This window comes from Artemia franciscana, chromosome 20 (genome assembly GCF_032884065.1).
Source record: "Artemia franciscana chromosome 20, ASM3288406v1, whole genome shotgun sequence".
In the NCBI taxonomy this organism is placed as follows: Eukaryota; Metazoa; Arthropoda; class Branchiopoda; order Anostraca; family Artemiidae; genus Artemia; species Artemia franciscana.
Genome location: NC_088882.1, coordinates 22,711,013 through 22,731,597, shown reverse-complemented (window position 1 = coordinate 22,731,597; position 20,585 = coordinate 22,711,013). Strand labels below are relative to the sequence as shown.

The 20,585-nt window shown below is 36.3% G+C and overlaps 1 protein-coding gene and 1 long non-coding RNA gene across 3 annotated transcripts in view; one reads left to right on the top strand and one right to left on the bottom strand.

The window, feature by feature from the left end:
* The window catches only part of LOC136039911 (uncharacterized), a 69,005-nt gene extending 63,292 nt beyond the window's left edge, over window positions 1-5,713 (top strand). Inside the window, exon 3 of the long non-coding RNA XR_010620581.1 lies at window positions 5,504-5,713. This is a non-coding gene — a long non-coding RNA (uncharacterized LOC136039911). The remainder of the gene's footprint in view (window positions 1-5,503) is intronic.
* Window positions 1-20,585, bottom strand: part of LOC136039910 (BICD family-like cargo adapter 2) — a 154,797-nt gene that overhangs the window by 79,222 nt on the left and 54,990 nt on the right. For both annotated transcript variants that reach the window (XM_065723901.1, XM_065723902.1), the window contains exon 4: window positions 17,459-17,607. In XM_065723901.1, the coding sequence (XP_065579973.1) occupies window positions 17,459-17,607 (149 nt within the window). The remainder of the gene's footprint in view (window positions 1-17,458; window positions 17,608-20,585) is intronic.

Genomic DNA, 20,585 nt, shown 5'->3' with positions numbered 1-20,585 from the left:
TAAAATTGGAAAGCAGACCAGATTGCCTATTTCCGTCAGTTTTTCTTTTTTTTTACAATTGTTTTCTGGCATTTACAGTAGTGAAATCATTCAAGCATGAAAATAAAAATTAAAAAAACTGTTTTGAAAAACTTGTAATCACAATTTGGTCGTTATTTCACGGAATTGTAATTTTCTCCTGCAGTCATAATGGACGTTTTCCGTAGCACTTGTGTATTTCATTTATATTTAATATTAGCGTTACAAAAAACCTCATTAACACAAATTTTCAGTCTTCTATGTCCCATGGTATTCATAGTATTTATATATTCAATATTGTAATTCAAAGTGCGATAAAGGACGAAATAAACGTCAAATTTTCTCTTGATTGAAAAAAAAACGCATCAAAAGTTTATTTATAATCATTTTCGTTACGTTTTTACAAATAGGACAAACATTTCGGAAGGAGGAGGGTGCAGTTTCAAACACCGTAACCCTTTTCCCTAGATATGGTCTTGGCCAGTCGAATCCAGGATTCCAACTTCTAGTGAAGCTCAAAACCAAATTACTTGGACAGCACTCGTATGCAGAAACTAACTTTGGGCATGAGGACAGTATATCCCAGAAGGAACCTATATTTGACAAAACAGAAAAGAGCAAACAAATATACAGGGTGGGGGAGAGACTTAGGAAATATCCTCAGCGATGATTCCCGATATTTACAATTTTCCCCATAGTCTCTATGAATTCCTGTGTAATACGACCCTTTTATGAGTGGTTTTAACAGAACCTGCCCACATCCAGATCCTAACCACCCTCTACGACAAAATGCCAGAACTTGTTTGGGCGAATTGTATAAAAAAAGATACAATACTATGACAAAAACCAAGAAAATTTGTTAATTTCAGATGGAAAAAGCTCAAAATCACAGATTGAAATTAGAGGCAACGCTGTAGCAATTTCTACAATAAAGAGTCGTAATGTTTCAAAATATCACTGTTATTTTTTTGCCAGAGGCACTTCATATGGAAGGACTGGTCGCGCAAACTTCGGATAAGGCCCATTCAATCGGAAATTGAAAGTCCTAGTGCCCTTTTTAAAAGTCAAAAGTGATCGGAGATCGGAGGGCATTCCTCCACGCCCCGATAACTTTATCCAAAACGTTGAGATAGACATTTAGGAAACCTCCTAGAGCCCCAGGGCAAGGGCAGTAAGTTGTGCAGGTTGCCCATTGTTAATATATAAGGTTTTTATCAAATGGATGGTCGTATAAACTTGTATAAGGGTTTCGTATAAATCGAGGGCGCATAAATCGAAGGGATGTCGTATAAAAGGTTTCGATTGGAAATCGAAAGTTCCGGTTTTCCTTTAAAGAGTCAAAATAACAATGCCTTTGGGGTAGACAACCTCACCCAGACTCCGTATCAAGGGCGTTAAGTCATGAAAGTTGACCAGGGTTAACTTAAAATATTTATCTGGAAGGGGAGGCTGTACAAACTTAGGAGGGGCTCAAGGGAATGGAAATTGAATCTTCTAGTGCCCTTTATTATAGTCAAAAGTCATCAGAAGGCAGCCAGCCCGCCCCGCGCCCTTTCTCCTAAATACATTTGATCAAGATTCTAAGAAAGCCACTGTTCAAAATAGTCCAAAGATCGAATAATTATTCCTCCGAGGTTGATAACCCCTCAGTCCCCGGTACAAGGGTTGTAAGTTATTTTATTGCCCATTGTTAAAATATAAGGTTTTTTTTACCATAGGCAGCACAATAACGCTACCAAAGTAAAGAATGATGTGGCCTCGACGTTTTATTTTATTGTTTTTTTTTCTGACCACGACACTTGGTACAGAAGGAGCTATCGTAGAAACTTTGAAAGGGGCTCATTCAATTGGAAATTGTGAGTTCATCGTTCTTTTTCAGATTTTTAAGTAATCGGAGGACAACCAACCCCCGTCCCCAGTGGCGGATCTAGGGAGGACCCTGCCCCCAAGATATTTTTCTGACACCTCATTCCTTGTTTTTAACTCTTTTTTAGAATAATTTTGTCAATTTGGTCAATTATTCGAATCTTTGTCACAATACTCTCCCCAGATTTTTCTCATTGGCACCCTTGTTACATTGGGACTTCCCCAAAATTTTGCTCTAGATCTGCCCCTAACCACGCCTATCAGTTCCCCAAACATATTTAATCAAAATCGAGATAGCCATTTTGTTCAGCATAGTTGAAAGGTAAAACAAAAATGTTGTCTTTAGGGATGACAGAACTCCCCCTCCCCACAGTCCTCAGAACAAGGACTGTTATTTATACTAGTTACCCTCTATTAATATATACGGTTTTTATGGAAGTGATGGTCGTATAAGCTTCGGAGGGGGCTCATTCGATTGGAAATAAGAAGCTCTAGTGCCCTTTTTAAGAGTTAAAAGTGATCAGAGGGCAACTAGCTCCCCACGTCTTCTTTTCCTTAAATGCATCCAACATAAATTTTGAGATAGCCATTCTATTCAAAATAGTCTAAGGATTATGTAACAAGGGGGTTCAGTGTTGAAACCAACCACCTAGAGTCTGGGGGCAAGGGTATTACAACAGAAATTACAATAAATAGCTGAGTCAAACTCAGAACAAGCAGAAATTAGTATGAGTAGAGCTGACAAACCTCATGCCTTCTCAAGACAAAATCATAATTTGCACTTAATTGACAACAAAAATTATGTTTTGAATTTTTTAACTTTAATAAATCAAAATTACTAAGACTTTAACCAGTAAATATCAGCATATGTATATTAAACTGACAATGCACATTCATTTGCATTTTTCTCTTTCAGTAAAGTGGAAATTATGTTCTGGTGTTGAGAAGACGTGGGGGTTGTCAGTCCTACTTATGTTAATTTCTGCTTGTTTTCAATTTGACTCGGTTATTTATTGTAGTTTCTGGTCCTCTTGGGTTTCATTTAATTATTGATGGTGATTTGTGACAGTTTTACGCATGGTAGATTACTTGATTTTATTTCTGCTAATTTTTGGTTTAATAGTTCTTTACTCTTCTTTGAATAACTTATTTTTTGGAAAACGCTTTTTTAAAATGAATTAAGAAAAGAAGGCATGTTCGATCCAGGATACCCAGGAAAGCTTCGAATATTAAGGTGAAATTTTAAGGAAATGTTGAGAGGTATGCCTAACACAATGAAAACAAACTGTGTGCTTGTTGGTTGTGAAAAGGTAATAACAACAGTATCTAAGGAACGGCTAAGGGTATTCAGTTGAAACTTTAGATATGTTAAGGGGAAGTTGAAGAGAGATCAAAGGGCAATCAGTTCCTTTCTCACCACCTTTTTAGGCATTCCCTCTTTTCTACACTGAACGAAACTTTGAAATTGTTATTTTATTGAAACTAATCAAAAATTCTCATAGCTATGCCTCCGAGGGTGTGAAGCCCGCCACAGCCCGGGGACAAGGATTGTAAATTATGCAGTTTGCCTATTGTTTACAGAAAGGATTTTTCATTAAGAAAAGAAGGAAGTGTTTGATTATGTGAGTATCTAAAAAGGCTAAGAGTATTAAAATGATGGAGAATATTGTAGGGATTATTAAATCCAAAGGCATAATGAGCATCCAGTTTATCAAAAAGGAGGATCTGCAATATTTTAATAACGGCTCAGGGTATTAAGTTAGACCTCGGAACATGCTGGGAGGTACGTTGAAAAGTGATTAGAGGGCTACCAGCCCTTAATACTGGTCAAAATTTTGAAAAAGGGATTTTGTTCAAAATAGTTAAAAGGTCTAGTAGCTCTGCCTCCAGGGATAAAATACCCCCACAGCCTCCAGAGTAAGAATTTTTAAGATTGTTGAGAAGGATGTTGGACTTAGCAACACTACATGCATCCCGGTTGTTACTGAGCGTAGCTGCAATCTACACAATACACAATACACAAGGATTTATTATTGCGAAATGAGTAATGTTTGATGGTGGGTGTGTCCAAAAAAGCTAAGAGTGTTAGGTGAAACTTCAGAGAATATTAAATGGGATTCTGAACTAAATCAAAAGATACTGTGCGCGTCAAGGCTATGAATATGCAATATCTTAGGAAGCGCTAACGGTATCAGCTTGAAGCTTTCCATGGCTGCACACGCGACTGGTTGCGACTGCAACTGTGACCACATCACTTCTGACTGCAACAACTTGCGAATGTGACTGCGATTGATTACAATTGCTATTACATCAGCTTCTGGCTACTTTCAGGGAATATTGAGGGGGGTTTAGAATAAAATAAAAGCACACTATGTGCATTCTGATAGTTAAAAGGACACATAAGCAATGTCTCAGGAGCCGCTGAGGGCATTAAGTTGAACCTTTCAAGGCATGTTAAAAAGGCGAACTTGGGCGTATCTATAATTATTTCAGGAACAGCTAGGGGTATTAAGTTGAAAATTGCATGGAATCCTACGGGGGATGAAAAAAAAAAAACAAGAACAATTTGCACCCAGGTTATCAAAACAGCACGTCTGCAATAAGTCAGGAACAGTGGAGGGTGTTAAGTTGAAATTTTCGGAGAATGTTCAGGGTGAAAATGAACTTAATCAATATACAACTCTGTGAATGTCAAAAGGGTGCAGTTGCAATATATCAGCATCGGCGATTAGTGTTTAGCTAAAAATAAAAGGGGGCATTGAACTGGATATTATGTATATACATCTGTATAAAACGGTGTGTGTAATAGGAGTAATATCGAAGGAGGTATTAAGTTTATTAAATTGAAACTTTCAGAGAATGTTGATGTAGAGTTTGTACTCGATTAAAAGACAAGGTGTGTATCTTAGCTGTCCAAAGGATGTATCTGCGAAATTTCAGCGAAATTTCAGGAAAGGCTAATGGCTGTTTTTTTTTCTTTCAAATAAACGTAAAGAGCCATATTAAACTTAAGGCAGCAAAAAATAGAGTCCTATAACAACTCAAACTCAAATCCACCAAAAATAAAAATAAACGATCATATCAAACATAAATGTAACATATACTGATATAGACGATTAAATAAATTTTAAAAATGAAAACTCAAAACGAACAAAATTACTTCCAGTTGAAGTTTATTTACTACCCCCTTCCTTCTCCTCTAACTGTAAGAGCTCTAAATCCATTTGCATCATTTGTCCTTTACTGAAAACAAATTTCACAGTACACATTTTATTAAATTTATAACTTTGAAAAAAAAAAATAAAATAAAAGAGAAAAAAAAATCTTAAATTGCTGAGTTTCCACGAATCAAAATCATTATATTTAGGATATTTTGTTTAATTTCATTTGTTATTTCCAGTTTTTCCAATCCATTGATTATAATAGCGATTTATTTTTTTAGATTAAATCAACAACGGATATTAAAATGTATTTGAAATCAATTGTTTAGTTTTTGCTAAAAGGATAACTAAGCACTTTACTATGAGTGCAGAACCTTATAAAAAAAAGGTTCAAATGAAGGTGTGAATTAATCATTTTTAATTTACTTATATGTTTGAAACTCGTTAATCACTTTCAGGTGTGTAAGCAGAGCTTCCTTTTCATGGATGAAGTATGGCGAATGTGTAATTGCACGCAATAGCGAAATTTCTGCTTCCAAGATTAGCACAAAAGATGAATGATTGGAAAAGAAGGTCGTTTCAACTGAGTTCATTAGCATCATTTATGTCAGACCACCTTTGCGCAAAGCAGCCGCAACTGTTATAAATTCTTAGAGCTAAAATATTCTTGAGCCTGAAAATATTCAAAATTTTAGAGTACAGAACAACGTGGTTTTAAACAAACTTTCATCGTCACCTCAGCTACTAAAACCAGTGTTCCAAACAGGAAAAGAGGAGTCAAAAACAGAGTGACCAGATGGGGCGCATTTGCGCACTTTTAGATGACCCACCTTTAGACCAAGAAAACTGCTAACATTGGCTCAAATCATGAATATATCGAAACTTCCTATTCAGATGTTTGATATATTAAACACATTGGCACTTGTTAATTATTCACAACACGCTCAAGAATTTTATATTTGAGAAAACCGGCTTCATAGCTACAAAGACAAGTGACAGGTGACACAATTGAACTTTTATAATTTGGGTATATATTTACATATTAGGGAGGGCGGTAAATATTTAAACAGCGTGAAGTTGGAAAATAATTTTGACTTCTTAATATGCAGAATAATTGTACCAACACACTTTGCATGTAGACCCGCTATACTTTACTAAGCTTCTAAAAATACCCCAAATTATATAGCTCAATGCATTCTGTCACCCGTCACTTGTATTTGTGGCTATGAAACCGGTTTTCTCAGATCTAAAATTCTTGAGAGCGTCCTGAAAAATTAACAAGTTCCAAAACATCATTTCTTGCTAAAACCCTGTTGGCTCTTTTTTGTTTTAGAAAACAACTAAGGCCACGCTTAACCCTATCGTAATTATTTTTTTCAGCAGAACTCACATTATTTTTTTTGAAAAAAGCAAGCAATTTCCAGCTATTCTTCAATGTTTCCCAAAGGTCCATAGTATGAGCACCCTCTCTCTAGTAACAAACCGGTGCGTTGAGTCGCAGGGAAAGGATTTCCTTGGATACATTTCTTCTCTAGCCTAACCTAATGAGGTTCTTCGTTCTTCCCACTTTTTTGTTAACATATTTATTACATTGATGCGTCGGTGCGATACGTTTTCTTTGCGCAGTGATGAAGCCCGTGTTGCATAAAAGTCTTCAACAACTACGTGAAAAGCTTTTATATTGGAAACATTGCATGTTTCCATTGTCTGTTTCTTCTATTATTTTTTTGACAAATGAAAAATAATTTCATTCCTTTAACAATACAATTTTCATTCAAGTTAATTTCAATCTTCCATAATAAATTGTTGTTTTAATTAGAAATTCAATCCTTCAGCTAGTTAAATCAAGAGATGACCTAGCTTTAGCTGGTAGTTGAACACAACAGAAGTATGTATTTGGTGTTAACAATAGTCCAGTAAAAAAAAAAAAAAAAAAATCGAGCGCTTATTAATCAAACAGTTTGTGGTAACGAACTGTAGTAAGGAGTGATCCGGCTCAATAGCAACCAAAACTCTAAAAAATGGGGTTTTGATATCAATAGCTACATCAAAAAGAATCGCATTTTAATGCTGATTTTAAATATATAAGTTTAATCAAGTTTAGTCTTACGAATCAAAAGTTACGAGCCTGAGAAAATTTGCCTTATTTTAAAAAATAGGGGAAAACAACCCCTAAAAGTAATAGAATCTTAACGAAAATCACACCATCAGATTCAGCGTACCAGAGAACCATACAGTAGAAGTTTCAAGCTCCTATCTACAGAAATGTGGAATTTCATATTTTTTGCCAGAAGACAAATCACGGGTGCGTGTTTATTTATTTATTTTTTTTTTTTCCCAGGGGTCATCGTATCGACCAAGTGGAAACCGTAATAACTATGTCTTTGGGAATGACTTACTCCCCCACAGTCCCTGGGGGAGGGGTTGCAAGTTACAAACTTCGGCCAGTGTTTACATATAATAATGGTTATTGGGAAGTGTACGGCGTTTTCAGGGGATTTTTTTGCTTTTGGGGGTAGGGTTGAGGGGAGGGAGCTATGTGGGAGGATCTTTTCTTGGAGAAATATGTCATGGGGGAACATAAATTCAATGAAAAGGGCGCAGGATTTTCTAAAATTACTAAAAAAAAAAACAATGAAAAAATAAATATGGAAAAGTTTTTTCAATTGAAAGTAAGGAGCAGCATTGAAACTTAAAACGAACAGAGATTATTACGCATATGAGGAGTTCTAAAAATACTTTAGGATAAAGAGCGAGGTATTTAGGAGGAGACAGATACCTCGCTCTTTATGCTATAGTATTTTTAGTAATTTCAACTATTTATTCTACGGCCATTCGGATTCAGTGGTCATTCTTAAAGAATTGGGACAAAACTTAAGAGCGAGGTATTAACGAGGGGACAAACCCCCTCATATACATAATAAAAATTTAAGAATATTACGTAAGCTAATTCTTAATTTACGTATATTTTTTACTAAAACCGAAAAAAAACTAGGCTTTCCCCACCCCTTATTTCTCAAAATCGTCTGATCAAAACTAAGAGAAAGCCATTTAGCCAAAAAAGGAATTAAATGCAAGTTTCATTTTAATAATTGATGTGTGGAGAGCCAAAATCAAACATGCATTAATTCAAAAACGTTCAGAAATTACATAAGAAAACTAGTTTTTTTAACTGAAAGTAAGGAGCGACATTATAACTTAAAACGAACAGAAATTACTCCGTATATGAAATGGGTTGTCCCCTCCGCAATCCCTCATTGCGGAGGGGACAACCCATTTCATATACGGAGTAATTTCTGTTAGTTTTAAGTTATAATGTCGCACCTTACTTCCAGTTAAAAAAACTAGTTTTTTTTTATGTAATTATGTGGAAAAGCTGCTGGAAAGAGCCATGCTTACGCGGAATTCCTTGTTGATAATATCACAGAATGGCCCCCGTGCATTATTTGTGTAGCTTTTATTTTAGGAATCAGGGAGCTCTTATGGTAAAGTCCAAAGAGTATTGGTAACTTACAAGAGAGATACTGGCACTAGTGCCGACCAAAATAACACTCAACACCATCTAGAACTTGGTGACACTTGGGATTTTTTAAGTCTAATAATAAAAATGATTAATTTAATTTGTGTAGTTGGTAAAACTAGTGTAGTAATCAGTGTCTGATCTCAGTTCCTGACACAAAAAAAAAAAAAAAAAAAAAAAAAAAAAAAAAAAACGCTTACAAAGCTTGAAAAAAACGCCAACTATCACGAAAATCTGGAAGGCGTAGGAGATATTTTTTTTACCGGCTCTAACGCCAGTTTCCGCTCTTATAAGTTACCCATAGTCTTTGGTGCAGTCCCGGTTGATCAAACAGTTCGTGGTAACGAACTGTAGTAATGAGCGACCCGACTCAATAGTAACCAAAACTCTAAAAAATGGAATTTTGATATCAATAGCTACATCGAAAGAATCGCATTTTAATGCTGATTTTAAATATATAAGTTTCATCAAGTTTAGTCTTACCCTACTGTAGAAGTTTCAAGCTCCTATCTACACAAATGTGAAATTTTGTATTTTTTGCCAGAAGACAAATCACGGGTGCGTGTTTATTTGTTTTTTTTTTTTTTCCAGGGGTCATCGTATCGACCAAGTGGTCCTAGAATGTCGCAAGAGGGCTCATTCTAACGGAAATGAAAAGTTCTAGTGCCCTTTTTAAGTGGCCAAAAAAATTGGATGGCATCTAGGCCCCCTCCCACGCTCATTTTTTCCCAAAGTCAACGGATCAAAATTTTGAGATAGCCATTTTGTTCAACATAGTCGAAAACTATAATAACTATGTCTTTGGGGATGACTTACTCCCCCACAATCCCTGGGGGAGGGGCTGCAAGTTACATACTTTGACCAGTGTTTACATATAGTAATGGTTATTGGGAAGTGTACAGACGTTTTCAGGGGGATTTTATTTTGTTTGGGGTTGGGGCTGAGGGGAGGGGGCTATGTTGGAGGATCTTTCCTTGGAGGAATCTGTCATGGGGGAAGAAAAATTCAATGAAAAGGGCGCAGGATTTTCTAGCATTACTATAAGAAAACAATGAAAAATAAACATGAAAACTTTTTTCAAATGAAAGGAAGGAGTAGCATTGAAACTTAAAACGACCAGAGATTAATACGCATATGAGGGGTTCTAAAAATACTTTAGCATAAAGAGCGAGGTATTTAGGAGGAGATAAATACCTCGCTCTTTATGCTAAAGTATTTTTAGTAATTTCAACTATTTATTCTACGGCCTTTCTGATTCAGGGGTCATTCTTAAAGAATTGGGACAAAACTTACGATTTAGTGTAAAGAGCGAGGTATTAACGAGGGTACAAACCCCCTCGTATACATAATAAAAATATAAGATTATAAAAGTTTGTTACGTAAGTTAATTCTTAAGTTACGTATATTTTTTACTAATAAAAACGTTCGTTAAAAATTAAAAGTTCTAGTTGCCTTTTTAAGTAGCCGAAAAATTGGAGGGCAACTAGACCTCCTTCTCCACCCCTTATTTCTCAAAATCGTCTGATCAAAAACTAAGAGAAAGCCATTTAGCCAAAAAAAGAATTAATATACAAATTTCATTTTAATAATTTATGTGCGGAGAGCCAAAACCAAACATGCATTAATTCAAAAACGTTCAGAAATTAAATAAAAAAAACTAATTTGTTTTAGCTGAAAGTAAGGAGTGACATTAAAACTTAAAACGAACAGAAATTACTCCGTATATGAAATGGGTTGTCCCTCCGCAATCCCTCGCTCTTTACGCTAATGTTTGACTCTTTGCCACAATTCTACTTTTTAAAACAATTAAAAACTTTAGCGCAAAGAGCGAGGGATTGCGAAGGGAAAACCCATTTCATATACGGAGTAATTTCTGTTCGTTTTAAGTTTTAATGTCGCTCCTTACTTTCAGCTAAAAAAATTAGTTTTTTTTATTTAATCTTACACTAAGCTCAAGCTCTGCGTTGTACCGTCGTAAGTGAGATAATATGAAAAAAACTTCGTTTTCTTAAAGAGTTAAAGAGGCTGCGTCCCAAAGTCGAACCTTAAAACGTACAAGAATTAGGAGAGGCAGTTGGGGGGCTGCCGCCCCCCAAACCCCCCGCTTTTAAAGACTCTTTTGTACAGGTTTTTTGTTGTGGGGGGCTGCCGCCCCCCTAACCCCCCGGTCTTGGCTTCGGAAAGGCCCTCTTTTAATTAACAAAACAAAAAACCTGTACAAAAGAGTCTTTAAAAGCGGGGGGTTTGGGGGGCGGCAGCCCCCCAACTGCCTCTCCTAATTCCTGTACGTTTTAAGGTTCGACTTTGGGACGCAGCCTCTTTAACTCTTTAAGAAAACGAAGTTTTTTTCATATTATTTCTGTACGTTTTTCTACAATCCATGGTGGATATAATTTAATAATTCCTATACTCCTCGTACAGGAATTAGGACTGCCTCTCCTAATTCCTGTACGTTTTAAGGTTCGACTTTGGGACGCAGCCTCTTTAACTCTTTTAGAAAACGAAGTTTTTTTCATATTTTGTGAAAAAAAACCGCCCGATAAGGGACTTGAACCCTTGGCCTTAGGATTAAAAGTCCCACGCTCTACCGACTGAGCTAACCGGGCATGTTTGAAGTCGAAATACCTGCATGTGTATAAATATAACTTTTAAATAACTTTTAAGAATTTCAAAAATTAACATGGGCTCTTATGGGGAAATGGGTTTTTCTAAGCTAGAAAATCGGGGGGTTACGATTTTCCGACGAAACTTTCCAGGAAAATTACTCGGAGAATTCCGCGTCGAATGAGTCTTCGTACACCCAGATCCTATGTCGGCTGTGACCTGTAGGCGTGGCAGAAAAAAACAAACAAAAGGAGAACATGAACATTAAGTGGCTATGCGTGGTTTCTGGAAAACAGGGAAGGAGTTATCAGATCGAGCTGAAATTTCGCGGATAAGCTCCTGGGCCTTAGGGGACCTTAACTTGTGAGTTTCAGCCCGATCGGACAACGTTAAAGGGGGGCTGGGGGGTCAAAACTTTCGGCCAGATTTTCCCCATGAAGGAAAAGTTGAAGGGGGATGAAATTTGGCAGGTTTCTTAGTTGGAGCTCGGGCTACGAAATGCATCCCTCCCCATCCCTCTGCGACCACTGGAACGGAAGATCGCTTAACATTGTCGTGGTTCGCCTCTTTAAAGAGGCACGAGTGTGCCTCCTTGAAATAGAGTTTACGTAGCTCAGAGCGAAAGGCAAACGGGTCAACGTGAAAGGGGCTTAAGGCTTGATCTTTAGATCCCTTAGAAATAAGTCTTTTCTATCCAAGTCTGGGGACTATATCTTTCAACATTACTAGTAGTATTATATGGGAGAATAATCCCAAGTAAAATGCTATTTTTCAGATACTTTTACTAGCTGATTTTCATTTAAAGCAGCTATTTCCACAAATTGTTAATCTCAATCCTCTTGGTTTAATTGAACTTGGTCTTTAACTGTACACCAATGCTATTTTCCTTATCAATCAAAATAATAATCATTTAAAATCATATAATAACTCATTGAAGTCATCAGCAAGTTGCCTAATCAGTTGCTATCTGGACATCTATACAGTAATTTCCCTATCATACAGCAGTTGGTTATGTCGGTGACTCGCAGCCAGCCACTTATCCAGCTCGCAATATAATCGAGTGACATTATACACCACGTACCTAAAGCAGTAATTTCTAGTTAGAGACATTAGAGAGTTGGTAGGTTTTCGATTCCCTGAGATGATTGTACACACAGTTTTTTTTGTATACCTGTCGTCTGACAGACTCCGCTGGAAGTTCAGTAATAATTTACACCTCTTATCCAGATTTAAACCTTACTCCTAATTCACTTGGACCTTTAATTTCTCTTCGTATGTCTTTGCAACGTTTTCATCATTTCTGTTTTTCGTAAAAGAATGTAGCCAAAAAAAGGAAATAAATTCAATCGATATTGCACATCCATACTCTCCATCACAAGAGCACAAGTCAGAAAAAATAAAACAATAGAAAACGAAGGATTTTTGATTAGGATTAAGGATTAAGCCTTTTGCATTCTAGTGTTTACGCTGGGTATACGATTTAGAAAATGAGAAATTAGCTTTGGTTGAAATTGTTTAATGTTTTTTGGTAGTTAAACTTAATTACCAGAAGGCATGAAAAAAGTTCCAAAGCGGCCAGTAGCAGAAACCGACACAATTCCAAAAGCTGCCGACAAATTTGAGGATAGTGGAAACACTGGCAATTTCTAACAAGGTCTGCCGACAAACTTCACTAGGCTATGAAAACTGAAAAGTAGCACCGCTACCATGCTACCCCACTCTTTGCACGCCGGATTACCAGACTTGTGAAAAAGTTCCAAGCATAAAAAAAATCAAATACTACAGTGTTAATTAGTTTTTCTTTGCCTTTTCCGCCTTCCTTAACATACCACAAATCGTACCAAATTGTGATATATAAAAAGGGAGACGTTGAGGGAGGATAGTCGAATGATCTTTCTACAAGTAGATTTCTCTTTTAGTAAAAACCTTCTTGCTGCAACTGCGAGAGGCGTAACGAAAAATCGCACTTTAGGCTAGTTCTTGATTAGTTGGGGGGGGGGAGGAAACTTTAATAGAAGAACCCGTTCTCCTTGAACTAAAGGGCTTTGGAGTTGATATATTGATTCAAAAAGAAGGATTTACAAATACACAAAGATCTGTTTCTTCAATAAGAGTTTCTTAATACTGTAATATCTAATAACTGAATATCTGTTTCTTAATACTGTTTAAGCAAAGAATAGATGACAGTGGAAACAAAAATATGGTCAACGTCATAAAACGTGCTGTTTACGTATTATATTGACTTCACTTTGAAATAAAGAACCTTTCCCGTCCATTTGCAGTTCTAAAACAAATTAAATAAAACAAATATGTTTTTTCAACAGAGAGTAAGAAGCAACAGTAACCATTAAAATAAACAAAAATGCTGCGTATCTGAGGAAGAAGATACTTGTTATTCAAATTCAACACGCCTTGTGTCTCGGGAGTCTTTTCTTAAAGAATTATGACAAAAAGTCAAGCTTTAGCGTAAAGAACGAGGGATGAGGAGGGGGCAGTTCTCTACATATAGGGAATAATTTCTATTCGTTTGAAGTTTAAATGCTGCTCCTTACCTTCAGTGTGCGTGCAACTGAACCTCATCAAAATGAGCCCCGTGAAACTGAACCTATGTAATTGAGCTCTGTTAATTCTGCATCTGTTCTCAGGTGCAACTGAACACCCGCTTAACTCAGTCCCCGTGTAACTCAACTCCCGTAAAACTGAACTCTCGTGTAACGTTACTCTCGTGCAACTGAGCACCGTTCAGCTGATCCCTTGCTCAACTGAAGCCTTGTACAACTGAATTTTCGTTTATCTGGACTCCCGTGCAACCCGACCCTATTCAGCTGAGCCTCGCTCGACTGACCCTGCCTAGAAACTCAACGCCGTTTAACTGAACCCTCGTTTAAATGAACCCTTGTCTAACTCAACCCCTATGTAGCTCAAACTTCAGTTAAGGCAAGTCCTGTTTGACTCAACTCAGCCCAAGACCTAATAGCAAGTGGGAGCTAGCACTGATTAGAAGCTCAAAATTTGCTTCTCGCTTCGTTCGCAGTTTCTAGCTTTATATTAACTATTTGGGTAACCCCAGAACTTTTCAAATTGAAAGAAACTTTCAGGAATGGGTCTATCACCAAAATTATGACATGATAAAATATTTTTTCAGGTTTTACTGCAAACTAAGAGCTTATCAATTAGGGTTCGGGCAAGGATTTGCAAGGGACCAGTGAAAACCCTGATTTCATACACAGTTCCCTAAGCTTTTTCAGTTTGAGTTTTGAAGTTACGCAGAAGTATTTTGCTTGGGCCATCCCACATAAGATTATCCAGGGAATGACACTCGCGCTTAAGGGTGGGGTAAATAAAACATTTATTTCAAGAAGCACGGATGGTTCCCTATTTCAGCACCCCCAAGATGTTTCAGTAACCCACTAGTGTTGGAGAAAAAAAAAAGAAAAACAAGGAAGAAACGTTTGGGTATCAAGCACTTTTTCGTAATTCCCAAGAATTTGTTTCCTAAATCACTTTAGTATAGGAATGAAAATAAATAGCTTCTATCGTTAACGAATCAGTTATATATTATTTGAATGAATTTATACACTAGCAGTTGTTTGAGTTGAGCAGTTGAGAGTTTGAGTTGTTGGTTGACCGCCACTTCATTGGTTGACGGGATAGTTTCTAAAGGGAATAAGTGGCAAGTATTTCAAGGAGTATTGTTTTACCAGGAGTGAAATTTGGGTGTTCCTCATTTTCCTCTTCCAGTCCATTTTTGCGAGGACAGCCCCATCTCCCTAGTGGTACATTTGCTACCTGGAAAAGTGATTTAGATTGATAGACTTACCTACCCATACCTCACTTAACAAGAACACTGACAGGATAGTTTCTAAAAGGAGTGAGGGGAAAATACTTCACGGAGTTGAATTTTCACTAGGATTGAAATGCGGTGTTTCCCATTTTCCTCTTTTAATCCATTTTTGTGAGGACAGGCGCTCCCCCTGGTGGCACATATGCTACCTATAAAAACGGTTTAGATTGATTGCCTAGCCCACCTCTCAAGAGTGCTGACAAGATAGTTTCAAAGAGGAATAAAGGGCAAGTACTGATGAGAGTTTTGCTTTTACCAGGATTGAAATTGGGACTTTTCTCCTTTTTAAGCCATTTTTGTGAGGGCAGCCTCCGCCCCTGGTGGCAAATAAGCTACTAACAAAAGCGGTTTAAATTTTATTTGTCTTTCCTTTCTTTTCTAATCAGTTGATAGAGCATTAAATGGAATGCTTCCAACCAAGTAAATTTCTAAAGAGTCGGGGACAAGGACTGTAGGAAATTTGTTTTAACCAGGATTTAAATGTGGGCTCTCAATCTCTAAATCTCTCATTTTCTTATTCTGATTCATTTTTAAGTGTCCTCTTATTTTCCAGGGAGGCCATCCCCCCTCTTCCAAACAGCGCTTATGTTGTCTATAAAAGTTATTTAGGTTTTGTTTTTCTTTTTTTTTTACTTTTGTCAGCGGCTTATAGAGCCTTTAAAAAAATGCTTCCAACCAAGCCAGTTTCACACCAACCGAGTTGATTCTCAAGCAACCGACACACCACAACGTTACAAATGACATAATGGACAGCTTTGTTTTTAACGCACCGAAGACCAAACTCAAGGTAAATTTCAAAGAGGAAAAGATTATTTCGAGCAAAAAATAATAGCAAATAAATAATGGTTTTCACTTAGTTTTAATGATCATTTCCAAAATAGTTCGTATGTAATTAGGAATCGTACATCCTGTTTTGATGCGTAAAAAGCTAATTACAAGTTAAATGTTTTTCTTGAATAATTATCATAAGGGAAGTTAATTTGTTTTGCAGTTCATTAATGAAAAGCAAGCCGTCATTGGGAAGAGTTCGGCCATTGTGAGTTAACTCGTGCAAAGGAATTTTCGTTTCAAAGCTTTTGATTGATCACTGTTGTCCTTTATTCTTTTGTATGCCATTATCCACACGGCTTTTGTGTTTTGAATATATACATTCAACACTATTCTATAATCCAATAAAAAATTGCTTGCTTCAATTTGTATCAATTCACGCTTGCCAGCTTTAGGGATTTATCATTAATTCTAGTGATAAATTTTTTTTCCCATACGATTTTTTCTCTAAGAGGATATCTTACGTTATTTGATTTTGAATTGGTCTCCAAAAACAACAAACCATACAATATAAGTTTCGGAAATTCAAAAAGGTTTTATTTGTTTTTTTTTTATGGCAAAAGACAAAATCTTCTTGCTAATTCTGGATAAAGAACTTTGGTTAACCTTAGGTCACAATGTAAATAAACTGTTTATCTTTGAAACTTTAAAAAGCTGATTTGTCGTTAAGTTCCCTCAATTTCACAGGCAAACCTTCTCCTAAACCTATAACATCCGGACATCCCATTTTTGTTATGGACATTATGGACAGAGATCGAAAAATAACCTGGAGAACAAAACGGAGCTCAAGCTTTCAACAGATAGTTAAATCGGGAAAACGGCTATTCCTAGTTTAATCTGGTCTGGTCCCTGACACGCTGCCAAATTTCATCGTCCTAGCTTACCTGGAAGTGCCTAAATTTGCAAAACCGGGACCGACAGACCGACAGAATATGAGATCGCTATATGTCACTTGGTTAATACTAAGTGCCATAAAAAAAAACGAATTAAAAAGACAATGCACCTAAAAGAAATTACAATAAAAAAAGTCATAAAATTCCCAAATGTGGGCATGACATTCATTCCCCTGCATTCCTGCCTAGACTGCACCTCCAAACCTTCCCACCAAACCTAGAATACCCAAACTTCACTTTTTATTCAATTTTGCACCAAAAGAAAATGGTAAAACAATTGGGAGTGACGAGGAGAAAAACAATACGAAACTCAGATTTTATATAAAGTATTTTTATAAGCCGGACAGAGCAAACTTGCTTGACAAGGGACAAGACAAGGAATGCAAGCTGCAATTTATCTTAGGGGAGAGAACCAGGGTCGTATCCAGTATTTTATTCGGGGGAGGGGTACATTTTTTTAACGCATCACAAGTTTGTTTATATTTATTTTCGTTACGTTTTACAATTCAGACAAACATTTCGGGGGGGGGGGAGGATGAAAACCCCTTAACCGCCCCCGACGATACGACCTTCGAGATGGCTAAAACTAGAAAACAGAAAAAAGACGAACTGAATGGAAAATATAAGAAATTATAGAAACAGTTTTAAAATTCCAGGGGGTAGGCATGGTACCAAGTCCCCCTACGTATGTGTTTGGATTGTATATACATAACATCCTGCTTACCTTCTTGACCGCTGCTTTTCCTCCCGGAGCTCCTTCCTCAGTTTTTGATTCGTTCGTTCTAACTCAGCTGCTGTCAACTCAAGCTGCTCACACGTTCTTAGGCGAGCCTCTAAGAGTTCTCGTGCATCATTCGCTTGCTTAGACAAATGCTAAAAGTAAATAAATGATTAAAAAAACAAAATAGACTTATCAAGACTAGTATGAAAGGAGTGCACTTTAAAGACTCTTCAAATGCCGTATCTAGACTACAGACGATTTTCATAAAAGTTCTTACTGCAAATACCATTTGCAGAAAATAAAAGTTTATCATGGATTGGTTATCACATTCGTGTATCAGAAACTAAAAGACGCAATGTCAGCTAAAAGACACATGGTCTGGCTATCTCTTAATGGCCAAAGACTGTTAAAAATATTTATTTCTATCATAAGTATAGTTTATTCTAATCAAATCGTACGAGACACTATAAAAGGAATTTCCAGAGACACTTCTGGGCTCACAGGGCCTAGGAGTATAACAAATACAACGAATAGTGAAACCGTTTGCGGATTACAAGTACATTAGATGGATATTATTACATAATCTTTGCTCGACATAATTTTTGGATTCTTTTTTTTTTGCGGCTGCCCTTTCATACTTTTATGTGGTTAGTCGTCCCGAAACAAGTACTAGTGGTAACACGCGTACTTGCGAAAGATTAAATTTCTTTCGAGTACTGAAAAAAATTCAATTCTTAAGATGGTGGATATAAGAGAGTGAGAACTCCGGAGATGAGATCACTCAAAGAAAATACCTACATAAAAATAATACTTGATGACATGGGACAATTTCTTGCTATTGTATGTGGTAACACGTTACCCAGTAATAAAACCTATCGCCAGCTTTTGAGTCTTAGCACTCAACGGAAGGTAAAAATAAGACAGACACACTCATTTACTAATATCATAAACCATGTCTTGTCTACATACTGGAGCTGCTGCCTGTGTAAACATAATGTGGTAATACACAGTGAAATCGTAGGCAAAATAAAAAGGGCATTAACAGATAATGTCACCAAGGAATATAAAGAAGAATCAAAGAAAAAACAAAGCACCAGCAAACGTTAATAGTACAATCGACGTTTTATCAACCGATGCCGTCAATGAATCCAATAATACCAATGAAAAAACTCATATTGAACCTGTAGCTGAAACCATGCTAAAAGCCGTATATGACCCTGGAATAAGTGCCATGCCAAGAGAAAACATGATGAGTCATTCTATAGAACAAATTCAAAACACTTAACTTTTTATGATCGAGTTAATATGTACATATCATTATTCAAATAACAATACCTTATTGCACTACTTTTTTATTTTTCCAGAATTTTTTTTAGAGTAAACTAGCAATCCCAACGTTTAGAATACTTATTCAAAAGTCGGACATGCAAAATAGGAATTTTTGGATATGGATACTTTTTTTTAGTGTAAGCTAGCAATTCCAACGATTAGAATACTTGTTCAAAAGTCGAACATGCAAAAATAGGAATTTTTGGATATGGATACTTTTTTTAGAGTAAGCTAGCAATACCAACGTTTAGAATACTTATTCAAAAGTCGAACATGCAAAATAGGAATTTTTGGATATGGATACTTTTTTTAGAGTAAGCTAGCAATTCCAACGATTAGAATACTTATTCAAAAGTCGAACATGCAAAATAGGAATTTTTGAATATGGATGCTTTTTTTAGAGTAAGCTAGCAATTCCAACGATTAGAATACTTATTCAAAAATCGAACATGCAAAAATTGGAATTTTTGGATATGGATACTATTACCGGGCTCACAGGCGGTGTAATAGAGTCTGAGATATGTTAGCCTGGGTTTTTAAAAAAAGTGAACATCTCAACTAAAAGGCTTCAGACACGACGCGTCCACAAAATGTCATATATCTAATCCGAAAGTCCTAGCAGACAGCTAGGTATTCAAATTCATAAGTTCAGACAAGCCAAACCACAAAATATCAATGTGAAAACCTCAAATAATAAACTTTAGACACGACACAACCCCCCCCCCCAAAAAAAAAGAGAAAAAAACATGGTATAAAAACCTAAGTCTGTAAATTTCGAGAAAAAATCTGTTCTGAGTAGATATTATGAAGCCTTTTGAAAACAAATTGCTTGGTGTTGCGATCCTTATAAAGTTGAAAAGCAATGTTGGGCATGAAAAAGATGTGCACTCCAAGCATAAGGTTGAAAATCAATTTGAATATGAAGACGATCAAACATATATTTGAGTGTAAATACAATCGAATACTCAAACCATAAAAGGCTTAGTGTGAAGCCATGAAAGTCCGACAACCTAGACAGATAAAACGTGGTCATAAGAAAAACATGTTGGTATGCCATAGAGATCTGTGTCTCTAGAGAATTTTTTGGCACCATTCTGACAAATCTTTGTTTTCGAAATTTTCACAGTTTGTTTCTGAAAATTTCTTGGTTTGGTGCCTCTCAGTATCGTCTGTATTTGACGGCTGCTATACAGGGGTCACAGAGTGAAATTCGCCCACTGGTCATTTTGTTATTTCTTGAGATAATTGTTTCCAGATTTTTTTTCGTAATTTCCGATGACAACCCTATCGTATTGACATGCCTGCTAAGCCTGTTGTCGATGAAACAACACAACGAATCCGAGAAGAACCCTGAACCTCTGGGGAGCTTTATCATCGTTAATTGAATAGTGATGGAATTTTTAACATGTAAAGCAAAAGAACTTCTACTAAGGATTCTAATATATCAAAAAGTTCAACTTCTGTTCAGAATTCTTCCAGCGAAGAGAAATGTTCAACTTCTGTCTTGCGTTTACTCATAATCTAATTCATTTATGAGCTAGCAAACAGTTAGTTTTTTGTTTATTTTGGAATAAGAAAAGAAAATGGTATATGCATAATGGTTATCATTTTTCTTTGTTAAAGGTGAAGAGAATATTTATGTGCGTAGTTTGTTTGTAAACAACAGTATGAGAGTCAATTTAAATTGAATAAAGCAACATGTAAAGCAAAAGAACTTCTACTAAGGATTCTAATATATCAAAAAGTTCAACTTCTGTTCAGAATTCTTCCAGCGAAGAGAAATGTTCAACTTTTGTGTTGC